Here is an 18257-nt window from a genome sequence, read left to right as displayed (position 1 = left end):
GCCATAAAAGAATAATGAGGGACAATAAATCCGGTAAGATCATAACTAAGTTTTGAAGCGCCACTCACTATTGCACTTAAACTCAACTTTTCATTCACCAAATAGCGAAGGATATTGAAAATCAGATTTTTCGCACTCACATGGAGTACTTACTTGCCCTTGTTTAAATTTCTTGACATCCAGGTTAATCGTGAGAAACCGAATATAAAATCGGTCATTAAGCAGATCCATCCTTTAAACACTGATACTATTCAGCTTTTATTCCCTATTTTTTCAAACAAATTTAAATCGTGTAATTTATATCTTGGTATGAGTAAACCATTTAATATGCAACGCTGTGCCGCCCATTTACTACCCACACCAGCGTTGCCATTTCTAGGAAAATTTCCCTATTTTAGAAGTTGTGAACCAATTTCTTTTGTATATTAAAACGTAAATTCAAACTTAAACAAAATTTATTATACTGTTATTTCCCTACCAATCGTGTTTTGTAGTTTTAATTACCGAAGTTGATATTTTAACCATTTTTTCAAATAAGGTTACAGCGAATAAAACACAGTAAGTAAACATATAAAAAAAATGCATCTGAAAACTCCAGGGAATTTGGGAATTTGGGGAACGCATGCGGGAATGATCGTGGTTGGTGGCAACCCTGCCATACACTGTATTTTCAGTATGACTTCGATTATAGTCCGAACACTTTCGGACATAAATGTCAATAAATTCAGAATAGCTGAACGAATTTTGTCAAACTTAAAAGTCGTTAAAACGGCGGTTTTCCTTAGAGTGCTAGATATCTCAAAAATTATTGTTTATAAAATGTGAAATAACAAATTGAAAACGTCATGAACGCAATCAAGGACAGGACTCTTTTTGGCTTTTTTGATTTATAATTTCTCCAGAAGATCAAATTTTCTCTCTTTTGGCATTCATATTGACATTTTTATTAGGAGATAAGTTATGCCTCGTGCACAAACACTTAGTAGCAAACGCGGACTTGTACGTTTTCACTAAACTAAAATATTAGTGAACCTGGAGATTTCCTGGCAGACTGCCCGATATAAACTGCATTGCAATCCCCACAGGTGAGAGAATATTCCTACGATCTAGAAAAAATAAGTTTTTGGTTTCCTTAGTTTTTATTATAGATCGTTTATAATAATAATAATAATAATAAAAAATAATAGACAGAACGGGAGCTATAATCAAGCCTTGTGGAAGTCCACTTCTTATGTTTATATAGATAAATACCTACTCTTGAACAACTTACAACAATTTGAATTTGTTTTCGAAGTTGTTAAATAACTTATTGCTGAATGTCATGTTAAAAAATCCATTTAACATTTTTTGAGTAAAAGATGTCGCAAAACGCCCTTTTCTGTGATACAAGCAATCCAAGATTTCCAGATACAGATTTTATGACCTAAAAACAGCCCTTTTCCTACTCCAAGTTTAACATGACCCGTTAAATTCTGAAGTTATTGACATTTATTTCGGAAAATGTTCGGAGACTCTCCATTACTGCTCCTTAAGGTGTAGAGCAAATACTGTTCTACGAAAGAGAATCGAATTTATCCCAACTTCAAAAATGGTGTTAATATAATTGTATGTAATATAATATTATTTCTCCACAGGTGGAATTTAAAGTTCAAGAATGCGATTACGCACCCTGGCGGCCATTGTAGAAATTTAAAAATAATTTTCAATATTTTCTCTTTTGCGTTTGAGTAATAAGTTTTTCATCCTGTACTTTTGAAATAAGAACTTTACTGACTAATAGGTGAACCTATTTTTGTTGGTGCGAATGTATAAATGTCTCTCTGTAATATTCGAGATTTGGGCGTTCATATAGATATAATTGCAAACAGCGTCTCTAAAAGGTCGATGCGCAATCTTTTTTTAATTCAATTATTTTGTTTTAAGTAAGCTAAGTTTTTTAGACTGATATGGAATCCAAATTACGCTAGAGCGCCTGGAAAAATTCAAAATAAGTTTATATAATTTATATTATTTAAATCAAATTATTATTATTATTAGAAATCCTATGAACAATGTTTCAATGACTCGGCTACACTTCCATCTATCATCTTTAATACATAATATACCTCAAGTTTATCTAGTGAAATTTTTAATCTTCCTTTTAGAGCTCTAGTCTTATTGATATTTTCTCAATATACTGGGTTGTTTTTGTATATTTGCGTACCCACCTTCGTAATAAAATAAACAGATGTTGATTGAGTTGGCCAGGCATTCAGTGTGACATATTGTGTCGCTTTACTTCATTCAGTTAAAAAGCATCAAGTAATTCCTTCTTATTTCATTAACTAAACTTAAATAATTAAGGAACGACTTTTCCAAATATCAACAATCTATATATTTTTCTAATCAGAAGAAAAATATCTTTCGTCATAACAGAAAATATATAAGAAGTTAAAAATAAAAAAAAATCTTTTACAGGTCTAAAATGTACTGCTAAAATTATACAATTGTAGCTTTGTATGAATTATTTATTATTATAAGGATTTGTTGCAGGCAATAATTCTAGCTTAATATTTTACATAACTTTACTTTACGGCTACAGTATTGTACACGTAATCTTTTGTGCGTGTGTGTAATATCCCCCTTGATCACCAAATAAATAAATAATACTAATAGAACACAAGAAAAACAGGAAATTTTAAAAATCATCTTCTATTTAATGTTGACATTTCACGGATCCGTCCGTAGAATGATGCAATCGCGTGGGCTTACTAGGCAATGTACGCCACAGACACACCAGAACAATGGCGGACCCATCGAGTTAGTGAAAAAGCAAAAAAATCGAAAATGCGCTTAACAGTTTTACAAATATATGCAGTAGGTTTACTCCTAAACTATTTACTTTGCGAAGGTATTTAAATGCACAATTTATCCGGTTGCAAACGCATACGATATAGAGAGATATGTACTTTCGGTGAGTAACGAGACTTTTGTCCATCTTTAGTCTCGCGAATGACATCGTGGTCGTTTGGTTTCAGTCTCGAAGACTCGCAAAGGGCCAAACTCGAAGAACAGCAACGCCAAGAGGAACAATTCAGCGAAGCCATCACGAGCATCAGATCTCTAAGTCGCTACGACGGTAGAACTTTTAAAACCTTATGCCCGCAAGTGAGTATAGGGCGTTGGAGGGGATGCGCACACGGTATTTCCCTAAATATTTTAACTGCTATTTAAATGATCTCTGAAAAGCTAGCGAAGTGTGTCTAGTAACACAATGCCTCAAACAATGGCGGGTGTCTCACTTCCTCTGCATAGTTTATCATCGAAGTATGACGGCTCTTCAAAACGGTCGTCCAGCTTGAGTCAACCCGAATATGGTCTGGAAATATGGTCATACTTACATACGAAAACTAATACAAACATTCTGAAGCAATGAGCGGCATGGGCTAAAACTAACATATAATAAAGTTTTAGTTTGACTTCCTTCCTTTTGATGAATAGAGAAAACCGCAAGTCACCGTCAAACCAAAATCCTAAATTTTTACAACCGTCTGAAGAAGAAGATATAAGCATAATTTCCTCTCTTTTATTTTCAAGTAATCACATCTATATTATGGTGGAATTCAATAAGAAATCATGAGTGCAGACGAATGCGAAAATATGTTTAAATCCAAATTTATCTTAGTAGTATCATTTAAAGCTTCTTTAGTAACAAAAAATAGAATATAAGCGAACATCATGAGCGTATTGATGTATAAAAAAAATATAAATTCAGAATACAACTGGTCCCAGAATACTCCCCTGAGGAACACCCTTTTGGTGTCTCGGAGAATGATTTTTTTTAAGAGTTCGTTCAGTTGCAATTTGTGATGGACAGCAAACTCATTGGCCATAAATCATTAACAATGATTGGACACACACTTTCTTTGTAATTAGTATAACTGGTAATACCACAGATAGAAGACACTGTTTAACAACGAAAGAAAAGGAAAGTGATTAAATACCAAATATCCGATATCGATATCGTGTGAATCTTGCGCGTTACTTTTAATACCAATCAAAGTTTTACTTACTTCTCCCTAGAAAACTTTTACAAAACAGAATGAATTAGGACCAAATGGTTTATTACCATAATTTGCAGACAAATACAATACCACAAAAAAGTAACACAGCAACTCTTAGGTTGACCTAAACTGTTTTCAGGCATTGAAGTAAGATTACATGAGGTATCCTCAAAGTACCCCAAAAATTTTTAGGATCAGCCCTAAATGTACTTGCCAAATATGCCTTTTTCTCGGCTGTCACACAGGAGTTCACGAAACTCTTTAATTCTCTGTACTCTGTACGCAATAGATCTGACTAAAATGTTTGTATCTTAGACGTGAGATGTTTTTAAGTTTTATTAAAAGTTTAAGGTTTTCGGTTAGCTAAGGGGCTGGCGGTCTTCTAATGCTAACTATTTTTAATGAAGCATTAATATCAAATAAATAATTGATATTATTTGTAAAAAAGTTTACGTATATGTTTATATTATCACAAGAGTATAAGTTAATTAAAATATCTCTGAAGGTCCGAAAAATGATTGGATGGCGGTCTTTCTAAGATTACAAGAAACAATGCAGTGATTTTAAATGAAATAAAGGCTATTTCAGACAGCTTAAAGAACGCTGACACTCTGAATAATTATTTTACTTGTTAAAATGCGCTTAATAAGGCCGGAAGGGCAGAACTTTTCTAATATTATAATAACAGTATTTTAGAAAATATTACTCAGCATTTTAATTGTACCTTGGTGACAGAACGTCATAAAAAATATTAAAACTAAAGCATTTGGGGTGGATAAAATTAATATTACCCTCATTGCATTGTGCTGCTTAGTAATAGTGCCCCATATAACATGTATCATTAATGAATGTATCTTATCTGCTTACTTTTGACTCATCTGGAATTAAGCCGAAATTCTTTCAAAAATTGAACTGAGGCAGCTTTTACTTGATGAAAATCCATTTATCAAAATAAATAAGAACTAAAAGTTCAGATTTTCACGAAATTATATATTTTGAAATGAAAATTGTTTCGACAACACCGTGTCTTTATCAAACATTTGATAAAGACACAGTGTTGTCGAAACAATTGTCATGTCAAAATATATAATTTCGTGAAAATCTGAACTTTTAGTTCTTATTTATTTCGAAATTCTTTCCCTTTGAACTGAATCTGGGCATCTTCGTTCAGTCATCATTCTAGAAAAAGTCATAGAACTTCAATTAAGCACTTTTGTCAACAAAAATGAAATATTACTTGAAAAGCAAATCTTCTGCATTCCTCCTCCATCAGTTGTTGATGAATCGAACTTGATAATTTTTCGTCTGTCATCCTGTTGGACTGATGGAAAGAATGTTGGGTTTGTTGTTACCTAATAATAATCTCCTATTCTTAGATATTCTTATCAATTGAAAATCAGACCTAACATGGGTTATTCTGTTTACAATTTACACAGATCGATACCTTAATGCATTGCCACATCACCGGTCCAAAAATCCGGCCCAAAAGTCATCGCTTATCAACTCTCTTGTTTACAAAGCCCTAAAACTATCTCAACCCGAGTCTTACCTCAACCTTACCTCTGCTCTTTTCTCTAATAATTTCCACATTAGATATATTATGCGGTCCATCACAAACTACACTTCACCACAACTTTCCAAAGACAATAACTCCGAAAGCAATCCCAAACTTGCCACTGTTGTCCTTCCTTACATTCAAAGTATCGCTGACCACACATCAAAAGTCATTAATTAATTAATCCAGAATATTTATAAATAGTACAGTTGCCTTTGGAAATTTCTGAGAGAGAGAAAACTTTTTTGCGCCTGGATTTTAGAGCGTTTAACATATTCAACCATCATCTTTTGCTTTCTATACTAAAATTTAATGAGCTTAGCAGGTGCTTATTAATTAAACGCATTCAAATAGCATGGACATTAAATCCGGTATACCTCAAGGTAGTATCCTGAGACCCTTACTGTACACTATTTATAATTGTCAGTTTCATCAATTGTCAATTTGCATGCGTGTTTTGATGACAGTAACCATCAACTAATGTATTAATTACAATAGAACCAACTTTTACACAGAGTTGTTTTTTGTAGTTTTTGTTGATTTGTTGTTTTGAATTGATAATGTTACCTTCAAGTTTTCTGGATGTGTATTTGGATTATGTTGTGAAATACATATTGAACATGACTGACTGGCATGGCAGCTTTGTGATTTGATCAATTTCCTGCATCTTGTCGGCTAGTTTTCAATAAACGTTGATGACTTGCCATAAACCGATTAATATTATAATTATTATTATTATTAAAATAAGAACACCGTTGAAAACTGGCAATTTATAACGAAAATATGGTCTTTTAAAAAAGTAATGTACCAGGGTATGAAGTCATGCACACAGACGGATAAGAAAAATCCACATCTGTTTAGTAGAAGTAGTAATGGTAGTAGTAGAAAAAATAGCACAGAATAGGGCAACGATACTACTCAGATTCACGACGGGATGTATTGTATGCAATTTTCTAAATAAACAAGTAAAAGTTGTCTAGACCGCCAAGGTCACGTTTTCGATACAAACGCGCGCAACTCGGCGGCAAAAATTTAGTCTTTCCCGTAAGATAAGAACCACCGAAAATATTTGAAAAGACCAGATCCGGATTTGAAAATTTTACGCTTTGGGAGTTGTTTTGATTCTGCTATACATTGCTGTGTGACTGCACTGGATCGAATTTTTTGATACAGTTACTTCTAGAATGTAAATATGGTGCAGCATTTATCAATAAAATTATAAACCGAAGCACAAAACATTTCAAAATTCGAATTCTAGTTCATTGGTAGGTATACAGTGAGTCCAAAGATGTCGATCATGGAGATATTGAAAAAAGTTAAAAATTTATGGGTTATAAAGAAAACTAAGAAATTCCCATCACTTCCAGAAGTCCGACAAAAAACCTAAATTTGCCGATTGCGTTTATATTTATTTCCCGCTGTCATTTAAGGAGATAAAAAAAAATACAGGATCATTTTATTTTATATATTTTTGATATATTTTTGAAATTTTATATTTTCACATGGTCCGTGGAAAAACTACATGTATTAAGTTACATTTTACAAATACACAATACAATACAAATACACACACGTACAACACGATATGATTCTAAATAGTTTTATTAAATTGTCAATGTTTTGGTGTAGTAGGCGCTGACATGATAAAAAATGAAATGATAGCTAAATAGGTAGATCACGTCGCATGTTAATTCAATAAACAAATTACTTTAAAAGAACTTACTACAAAAACAATTAAATCATAAAGAATGTTTAAACAAGTGATCATTATGTTCCAAACATAGATAACACCTTGTAGTAACTGTCGAATTTCAAACTAATTATATCGGTTGTAATGTTTTCAAAGGCTTCAAAAACTTCAGTAGACCATCAGTCGCACAAACTCCGTGATAAATATAATTTTTTCAATATCTCCATATAAAAAAATTGAGTGGAGTGAGGTCAAGGGGGCTACAAAGCCATTTTCCGGAAATCTGGCCTAGAGGTACTTTAAATTTTACAACTTTTTTCTAATTTAACCATCTTCGCATTTCTTACGATTTCCAACATCTCCACACCTCTTGGACACACTGATAAGTTTAATATTTTTTCCTGATTTTCATTGACATTGCTTTATATATTTTGTTGATGGTTTGGTAGACGTCCACAACTTGTTTTTTGTGGAAAATTATTTTACTACTTTCACCAGTGGCGTCGGGATAAACACGATACTGAATATTTTTTATTGAAAAAATATTTTTTTCAAAAATAAATTGCATTTTTCAAACCACAGTTCACTTTGGGTCGTCAACGGTGGCGGGTTATGTTTTTCGATAAAAAATATTCAGTATCGTGCTTTCTCCACTACTGGCGAAAGTAAAAAAATAATTTTCACAAAAAAAAAAAAACAAAATATTCGAAGCAGTTTCGATGGTAAAGAAAACTCATACATTAATATAAACTGTTTTTTTTTATAAATATAGGTTGTGTCAAAACAAATGTAAACAACTTGAGGGAGTGATTCCTGGTTTAAAATAAATAACAAATAATTGAATAATAAAAAGAAATAAATAAGATAAAGGTTGGCTATATAAACTTTAGGTCAAAAGTCAAACGTTAGCTAGATATCGCCTTACAAACATGCCAGAAAAAAACAATGTTTTTATTTTTTATCGTTAAAAAACATGATTTTACTAATTACCATTACTAAAATAAAAACGCGCTTTCTGCTGATTTTTTTATTTATTTTTTTAATGAGTGGAGGGGATTAAATTAGACTATCATTCTAATTCTTATAATTCTTACTAGCTAAATTTTAAGAAATCATTTTTTTCTTAAAGTTTACAGTTTGGTAATAAAAATATACAAAAGAAAATGTCGATAGCAGAAATCTTTTGGAAAAATAATTTAGTTGGGTGATATCAAAAAGTTTGTTTAAAGTTTAAAGGAAATTTTTTAAATTTTTGGATGCTTTGATTAAAATAGCTAGACGATTCGAAATTATTTTAGAGGTACCGTTATTTTTTTGGTTTTGATTTTTTCTTTTATATTCTCCTGTATGTGTTGGCTTTTATTTAGATTACTTTTTGATATGTTATTTATTGGCATCCATTTGGTATTTTTGTTACTTAATTGCGTTGACCTGTCAGATGAGAAAGCTCATTCATATTATTAAAAAACATAACCGAGCTACATGAAATTTCCCATACTTTAATTATAAGTTATACTTTTCAATAGTTCTTCGTGGTTCTAGCGCCTCATTTTTTCGTCACTAATCTTGTAGATTGTAGACGTAGATTGTTTTCAAACAACATAAATTATTCATTACCTGAAAATCAACATATAACATCAACAAAAACGATATTTCTTTCTCCAAAAACTAAAACATCAACCGCATTGGATGAAATCCTAATCAAATTAATGAAAAAATCTATATTCTTTCATCATATCTTAATAAATAAATTCCTCGAATTTGTAATTTTCCGAACGACTTACAAAAATAAAAAATTACACCGGTTTAAAAAAAATATTTTCTGGTATGATAGATAATTACCTATTTAGAAGATTTTCGAAAGAGATCTAGATCTAGATCATGAAAATTTACTTACAAATTGGCGACATGGCTTTCGCCTGGAATTCATCATTGAAACTGCTACCACTCAGCTTGTACAGTTTATCTGTGATATCATCGATAAATGATAAATTATAGTGGTATTTATCAAGAGCTTTTGATACCATAAATCACTTGTTCACATTTATTAAAATTCTCAAGAAATATGACATATAAATTAACATAAAATAAATGAAAAATGATTTTGTAATAATACTATTTCATTTTAATGTTTAGGTATTAGCGGCGCTAATAGCAGCGTCGTTCCACGTAGTAGTAGGTATAAGCCTGGCTTATTCTGGCATTCTGATACCCCAGCTGAACGACACATCGAGCGGAATCGCTGTGACTAAAGCGGAAAGCTCATGGATAGGTTAGCTACAATCGAGTGACCTTTTCGCCCTTTTTGCTGAGTGTGCATTACGTTTTCTAGCTAGCACTATTGTGATAGTGGCGCCGATAGGCGGGATAACCGGGGGATTCCTGATGGACACGTTCGGAAGACTGAATACGTTGAAGTTGGCCGTGGTACCGAGCGTAATAGGGTGGGTCGCCATAGCGATGGCCCAGAATGTTCCTATGCTGATAGTCGGCAGGATATTCACCGGATTGGCATCGTGTAAGTCGATCTCCGTTTCGTACGTAGTTCGATAGAACCATTTGCTTTCAATTATTTTCAATTGGGAATTTTCCGTGACGTCGTCGATCGATCTCGATTAATTTTTCACGCCATTCCTTATTTGGGTTAATTTTCTTGAAAGGAAAGCGTTTACCCGGAACCTTTGTCACGATTAGGAAATTGGCCGCTGGGGAAGTCAATTTTCTTTATTAACCGGTCGACGTAAAACGGCGAAATATGAAACGAAATAGCTATTAAACAATACGGTGGCCGTAAGGCAGCTCCGACTCTGGAAGCGGCCATGTATGAGTCATCAAGAGTAGATGTGTAAAAGTGCATGCCATTCAAATGATAATGCGGATTTTTGTGTTACATGTAAGGCTGTTCAGAAAAAAAAATCACTTATCCACCAAACACGGCCACTTTATTAACTGTACTCAGAATTATCGAATAATTATTAAATTTTCTTAATTGTTTTTTGTAATAATGAATCAAGTCATAGTTAGTAACGAGTGTTCGCAATGGGTTCCAAAGGGCTCTAAAGAATTTGGATACATTCTTGCACCATAGCGAAGCACCATGGGATTTCTTCGTAGTTTTATATGTTAGAGGCTGTGGAAACTACATAAATAACGAATTAGTAAAAAAGGCGTTTGACTCCGAACGGAATACTTACATGCCAACCTTAGGTGTAAGATTTCTATAAAATATTGCCTATAACATTCTAAACTAACTCTTCAACACTCTAAATTCATAACTACTTCTACCCTACAAGTTTTATATATTAACTCAAACCAATACATATGTGCAATACAACTTTCAATATATTACAGAGGTTAATTTTTATTTCCCTTTGTTTATAAACTTGATCGCTCTTTCTGACGTGGTCATGCTTATTGCATTATTGCTTTAAACTGTTCCTTCAGATAAAAATGTTACCTCTTCTTCACTGCTGTCACTTTCAGCCACATAAGCGTTCTCTTGCTTCTTTTTAGTTTATGAAAATTTACTCTCATGCTTCCTCTCGACTCCTCTCATACCACATTCTTAGCAATAAGAAGGAAACTTTCCATACTTCCCATGTAAGCTGTGCATTATCGCTTAGCCAATTACTATACAATAACTTCATTTTTCACAGAAACTAGGCTATTTACAAATCTTCTGGATCAAACTTCCTGAAGCTCCGAAGAAGCCAACAGGATTATTGGCGAAACGTAAACAAGTTTCATTTATAAACAACCAACGGAGGTGGAATCATTAATGTTAATTAGACGTCAAAATATTTGAAAAAAAGTGAATAACAGATTTATACCAAAATATTTGTGATTATTGATAATTTCATAGGTAGGGTATAGATAAGTCTGTTTTACAGGCAAAATAGTGTTTAAATAATTATTACTTCGGTTTGGTTTAACCAACATACTTTTCATGGTTCAGGTTTACTTAAAAAGTGGGTAAAAAAGTTTCCCACGTCAAAATTATCATAACAAAAATGTTATACGAAATTACTGGAATATATGATACAATGAACTAATTGCCCTGATTTCAAATTTTTCATGTTGTTTGAGGCAAAATTTTATTTATTTTTATTTTACGGCATTGCATAATAAGCTGTTTTGAATCTTAATATTCATTTATTGATTTGGTTTCGATGCCAAAGGAATTATGAAAGTTGGGATTTTGAACAACGTTTCATATTTTTGTGCAGCTTATAAAAAAAGTAGAAAGTACAATCAAATAATAAAAAAAGAAAGTTAGATCTTTATTCTAAAAACAGTAACATTTAAAAAAACTGTGAGGGCGGTGGATTCTAGCTAAGAAAGATTCGTTTTTCCCTAACTGATAAGTTGCCTGGAATATTTTCAATATTATCTAATTACATTACCAATACATAGTGAAAACCCTACAGATTATTTCTTTCAGCTTGGGGTACGAGCCCTGCCGTTGTGTATATAACGGAGATCGCCAGAGTTGATGTGCGAGGATCGCTAGTATCATTTGGACCAGCTCTTGCATCTTTAGGTAAGGATAAAATATTGTTTTAGATGGTGGTATAGGCAATGAGAACACAACTATTACTTAATCATCAGGTATGGTCCTGGCATTCTTAAAAGGCTGGTTTCTCAACTGGAGATTGGTTGCCTGGATGTCTCTAGGCTACTCGATACTTCCTCTTATTCTGATCCAAGTCTTCGTGCCAGAAAGTCCACCTTGGTTGGTGGCCAAGGGTAAGATCGAGGAAGCGGCTAAATCTCTAAGGTACTTCAACAAGTATCAGCCTCAGCCGGAACATAGAGTGAGCGCGACGCAAAGCTCATGCTTACGCAAACTCAAAATTTTTATTTCAGACGGAAACGCTAGCCGAACTCCAGCTGGCTCTCCTCCAAAAAGAGCACCAAATCAAACTCGAGGAGGATAGCAAGCGAGGCAGCGGTATCCTTACCATCGCCAAAGAATTCCTCAAAGCGACCGGCTACAAGCCCCTGTTCATTCTATTTGGCCTCTTCTTCTTCCAGCAGTATTCCGGCATCTATATCACGCTGTTCTACTCCGTGCAGTTCTTTCAAGTGAGTAGCACAATGCAAGATTAGTAAGGGTTTAGTCATTTTACAACGGCTTTCAAAAAAGTAACTTTGACGGTTATATCCACAGGGTACTTTATAAAACATAAATTAAATTAGAACAAAAAATGTTCAGATTTTCACAGTTTTTAATACTTTATGACAGCTGTTTCTACTTTATAAAAACATACAAGTCTATAAATGCTCAAAGTTTGAAAATAATATCCAAATAACTCCAATCTTAAAAGGTTCAACTTCAGAGACTTTTACGATATTTGAAATGGACAAAGGGTGTCTCAAAGTATATCGCCTTTATTGGTCGTTCTAGTTGTCCAGCTTGCGTCTCTTAATTTCTCTCGAATGGTCGAGGTGATTATTGATTTCTCTGACCAGCTATCTACGTTGTGAAGGGTGATGTTTTCCATTCCAAATATTTGAACCTCTCTCTACGAACCTCGCACTGCCTTGCCTTGTGCGTTTTAGGCAGAGATTTATACGTTTATTTGTGGAGGTTTACAGTCTTGGGATATATGTCCGGTCTCGTATATTACATTGAATATGTGAGTCAGTTTGCTTATATTCTCTTCACTAAGGTGTATAATTTTCTGTTAACATTTCGATGACTGGCCCATCCTGAGATCTTTCGTCTTCGAGCAATTCTATCAAGAATTACTCTCAGATTAATTTTTCGTCTAATTCGATTTCCTCCTTGTCTGCTACTCCAGAGACCTGCAGATTCTTTAATTTTCTCAAAACTTCTCTACACTGGTGTAGTGCTCCTTCACAGTCTTGATTTCGGCCTGGATTACACGATTTATTCTTCGGTACCCTTGCTATTTTTTGTTCTTTAGCCTTCGTCTGTCTTGCATCAGTTTTAATATCTCATTGTTTTCTCTTCTTGCGATTTGCGATGTTCAGTGCCTTCCTGCTTTAGCGTCTCTCTGTCCGTCCGCATGGTTTCATTCAGTTCTCCATCAACCTCCTTGTGGTATTTGTTTTTTAGTTGTCTTTTTTGATTTTTTGATCCCTTTACATCTTATTTTCATCGTTGTGGTTCGAATTTCTGTCGCATCCGGGTTGCTGACAATATTGCCATCTCGATCTTGGGGACTTTTCTATGTGTATAATAACACCTTTCACTGCTTCAACGCCCCCCTTAGAGTTCACGTTCAGATAGCTCATGAAGATATTTATGTCATCGGCCTTCTGTGCTAGCACAACATCGCAATTAAACTTTTCCAGTTCATCATCACAGCCATCCATTCTACGGCCAGATAATTAGATTATTTTGATGTCAACGAGCTGTCCTTTTACTTTCATAAGCATTAATCGGTAAGAAACCTTTGAAGCAGTAGTACAATCTATTTTTTGTTGCCACCTAACTTCGCATTTCATCTTAACAATAGTGAACAAGATATGATAGGAAGTCCAAGTCCAGGTGTAATAAATTTAATTATAAATGTAATTAATAATACTCCTGTTAAGATTTTTGCATTCGCATTCAAAATAACATATACCATAACTAAGCATCATGTATTTTCTATTAGTGTTAATGTGATTTTATTTTACCTAAATAAACATAATATAATATTCAAGTTTTATATTTTTTGAAACACTGAAAGTCCGTCCCTGTTGCTATGTTCTAGAATATACGAGGGTCACTTGAAAAGTTTCCGACTTAACAATGATACAAAACATTTTTTCTCTCACTTTTTTCTTATTTTTCTACATAGTCTCTTTGTAACTCTATACTTCTTCCAGCGATACTCCCATCCCCCTCGACGAAAATCTTTATTCTCCGAGCGCAGGTATGAGGTCTTGGTGAAAAAAGATTTTTTTTGGAAATGATTGTTTTTCCACAATTTCTCTTCTCAGTTTTTCAAGTCATGATGCTCCTGTAATGATTTTTCCTTTTTTGAAGGTAATCGATTAATATGATTATCGCCATCACTTTTCCAGCCGGAAAACAGTTTTTGCTTTTTTCGGAGTCGATTCCCCCTTCGCTGTCCATTGTTTTGACTGTATTTTTGATTCGGGCGTATAATGGTGGAGTTTCATCTACACCGTCTAAGCTGCTTTAACAGAGCGTTGGAAAAATTCATTCGACCACTTTTTTGGTCTGATGTGAGTGGACAGCTTTTTCATGCTTGAGTTAAAATCTGACAAACACGTACAATTCCATCACTATCTCTTTCGCTTAAACTCTGTCCGAAATTTTACTGTGATAAATGATGGTCTATTGCCTTTCAAAAATAAATATTTTATAATAGCTGTATACTGAATTTTCTTCATTTTCACCAAAAAACTCACATGGGCTCACTCAAACGATTCTCAACTAAAAAGCAAAGTTAGAAAATGGCTGAAACTTTGGTAAATAACTACCAAAAGGTGCACAACTAAGAACACTAGTTTTTAGTAACTAATGCCGCCATCTTCAGGGTTAGGTCAAGCGTGTACGAGTACTTTGAGACAAAGTAAACTCCATCTGGTATACACGTAAACTGGAGCATTACTGTAAAAATTTTGAATTTTGCCTAGATAAACTAGCAAATTCGTAGATCATAATCAAAAGAAATGGGATTTCAACCTGATGCAAATATCTTGACGGGCTGCAAAAGCTTAGGTAAATTAGAAACTCTACTCAATATACACATTGCACATCACAAATGTCTTGCTTGCGCCAATGTAGAGAGTCTTTAACCTCTGCCCATTGGTCCCTTGCTTAAATCCCTACATTTGCATCACAACAAAGGAAATTTTTATGAATAACCTGCAGTCTGTGGGCAAATTCTTATACCGCGCGCCGCCTCCTAAGATAACTAAACTCCCTATAATTCCGTTACTTCCAGGCAATTGGAAGTTCCATAAATCCGTATCTCGCGTCGACCCTCATCGGCACCGTAAGGTTCTCCATGTCGTGTGCCAACACGTACATGATGAGGACTTTTTACAGAAGACCTCTGCTCATGGTCTCCGGACTGGGCATGTGTTTGTGCATGGCGTTCTCGGGACTGTTCACACAATGGATACTTGAAGGTTCGTCGACGCAAAATTGGGTGCCTACCACGCTTCTTCTTCTCTACGTCATCACCTCGATGGTGGGCTTGTTGCCCATACCGTGGACAATGACCGCGGAGCTGTTTCCGATCGAAATACGGGGCGTCGCCCATTCGGTGGCTTACAGCGCCGCCAATTTGCTGATGTTCGCGTCGGTGCAGATGTATTACGTACTGTTGGACTGGTGGGGCGGCATCGTCGGTATTCAGTGGTAAGTCGGCTACGACGGAAGTCAGTTTTTACCATCTGGGGCGGAAAAAATATTCTACTATTTTTCTTTATTCTAGTAATAATGGGAATACTAACATAAATAAAGATAGTGTACTACTTTAAATGATCAATATGCAGGGTATTATTTTGATGGTACCATGTAATATAATTAGATAATCTGCACCTGATGCCCAATCTATATTATTATAGCCAAACAATGGTATTATTATACAGGGTGTTTTGTAATTGAATATTAATAATTAAGCAGGCGATTTTTGGGACCATTTAAAAAAGCATATGATCATATGAAATATATTTTTTTAATACCTGTAGTACCAATTAAGATATTAATAATAATTAATATAAATCAGTGGCGTGCCGCTGTCTGTCTATGAAGAAATAATATTTTGGTTAATTAGGTGGCCCCTGCGCTGAGTAAATTGGTGATATATAAAATATCCATCTAAAAAAATATCTGATTTTTAGTTACCAACTAGTGTCCTAAACCAACCAAAGCTAACTAACAAGATAAATAATAAGCGATTCTTATTTAAAAAAAACAATACCTACTATTCATAATTTTTAATAAAATTGTCTGTGAACACATTAACAACAACCTTTTTGAAATAAAGTAGGAGATAGAAACTGGATTACTTGTTGAAAGTGCCCTCTTTGCCTTACATTGTCGCGCACTCTTTGAAGTATACCTCCAGTGTTTCTTATTAAATCGCAGGAAGTTCTTATACGATCCTTCAGCTCTTCTACAGTGTTAACTGGGGCGCGATAAACCAGACTTTTAAGATGCTCTCATAAGAAAAAGTCCAAACTGTTTAAATCTAGGGACCTATTGAGCCAAAAATATTTTTTGTATTCATTCGTAGTACTTATAAAAATATCTTTCATTTTTAAGGTACATGTCAGATTAAATCAATTCTTTCTGAAAAGGTAGCAGCGAGAGGTAGCTGATTTTTTTAGATTTTAATGCTAGCATCTTTCTCTATTATATTTTATAAACAGCTTTGGGACCACTTCTGGGCGACTTTTATAAGACCTTTTAAAATTAAAAAAAAAAAAAACATTGTGCTTTTATATAGGTGTAATCTCGCCAATAAGGTACCATCAAAATATATTAGAAAAGGGCCGTAATAACTCAACTAAAATTTATAAACTTTTGTGTTACGTGTCTTATGATACACAATAACTTTTTTCTTGAATTTTAACAATTTTGGAACTTCTCACTTTCACCCAGTATAATAATTGTACAAACAAAAAATTGAAAAAAACTTTTTAAAACAAACTATTTTTAAACGTTACACTAGAGGGTCTATCACAGGATAACAACTTTACACTATTTACAAATCTTGTTGATTTCTTCTGCTTCGGTCGTTGATGAATCAGAACTAAAAGAAACTGGAGTGACACGAACATTGAATCGGATGATTGTTTGTTGAGATTATCAGTTTGTTGGAATAAGATTATGAAATTAAGAAATTTGATTTACAACTTGACTAAAAATATGTTAACATCTTCCATAGGACAAGAACAAAACTCCCTTAAAGATATCAGGAGTTTACAGGTTCTATGTTAAAATCATTTACATGTAAAACTGATGGGTTTGTATTTAATTCCTTTCAAATGCAGTAAGTTTATTTGACACGGGCGGAACGAGTGTTTAATAAACCAGTGAGTTAAAAAGTTTACCGAACGTGTTGCATACGATACTTTTTCTACGACCGTTAGTTTTTGGGTACATTTTCGTAAAACAACACGAATACATGATCGTCAAACGTCAAAATTCAAAGCGTTAGAAATATCGCCGAAAAACATCTGATTGCTCCCAGATCCGTGCGGTAAAATCCCGGAAATGTCCGAAGTGGCTCGGATTCGTGGGAAAGGAAACTGACGTGGTAAAGTGACGCTTCCCGCACGCTAGATCGGTGGGTAATTAGGTATTTTACAGACGGGAGTAGAAAAATAAAATTTCTAAATGGATGTGCAAAAATATTCCCTGGATGTAACAAAAAAAAATCATAGATTCTATGATCTATGACCCCTGGGACAAAATGGATTAAAACACATTAAAAAAAGTATACAACAGACGACAGCGAGTTCACTGACGTTTGCAATATTGCACCAAAAATATTTCTATAGCTGCGCGTGTTTTTTAGAATAAATTCAAAAAGCTCTAGGCCAATTCCGACGTCGTGAGATAATGTGACGTAGACAATTTTTCATTTTGATTTATTCCGTCCCGGATAGTAAAAACTGACGTAAGATGCGACGTTTCGTCAAAGTTAACCAATTTCGTTCAGGTTCTTCGCTGTCATTTCGATACTGGCGTCGGCGTACGTGTTCATATTCGTGCCGGAAACGCACGGAAAGAAGCTCTCCGAGATAACCAACTACTTTTCGGACAGCGGCGCCATCTACATTCTATCCAGGAAGAAAGACAAAGAGGCGCAGAAGCGCAGGACGCAGTCCCGGGTGCCTAAGCGGGACATTGTCAAGTCCGGCAACCAAAACGAGAAGCTCATCAACAGCGTGTGACCGCCATGGATTTTTTTTACGTTAGTTTGATACTTTTTTATTGTGCCGCCTCGCCGAATAAATTATTTTGACATTT

At 34.3% G+C, this 18257-nt stretch overlaps 1 protein-coding gene across 2 annotated transcripts in view; it reads left to right on the top strand.

The window, feature by feature from the left end:
* LOC132706176 (facilitated trehalose transporter Tret1-2 homolog) overlaps positions 1-18257 on the top strand; it is a 45483-nt gene extending 27226 nt beyond the window's left edge. For both annotated transcript variants that reach the window (XM_060677345.1, XM_060677346.1), the window contains exons 4-11: positions 3018-3147; positions 9425-9560; positions 9621-9806; positions 11730-11828; positions 11897-12102; positions 12155-12373; positions 15217-15635; positions 17947-18257. In XM_060677345.1, the coding sequence (XP_060533328.1) occupies positions 3018-3147; positions 9425-9560; positions 9621-9806; positions 11730-11828; positions 11897-12102; positions 12155-12373; positions 15217-15635; positions 17947-18181 (1630 nt within the window). In that variant the 3' untranslated portion in view covers positions 18182-18257. The remainder of the gene's footprint in view (positions 1-3017; positions 3148-9424; positions 9561-9620; positions 9807-11729; positions 11829-11896; positions 12103-12154; positions 12374-15216; positions 15636-17946) is intronic.

Source organism: Cylas formicarius, unplaced genomic scaffold, assembly GCF_029955315.1.
Source record: "Cylas formicarius isolate icCylForm1 unplaced genomic scaffold, icCylForm1.1 PGA_scaffold_8__14_contigs__length_24414737, whole genome shotgun sequence".
Taxonomy (NCBI): domain Eukaryota; kingdom Metazoa; phylum Arthropoda; class Insecta; order Coleoptera; family Brentidae; genus Cylas; species Cylas formicarius.
This window is presented reverse-complemented; position numbering and strand designations above follow the sequence as displayed.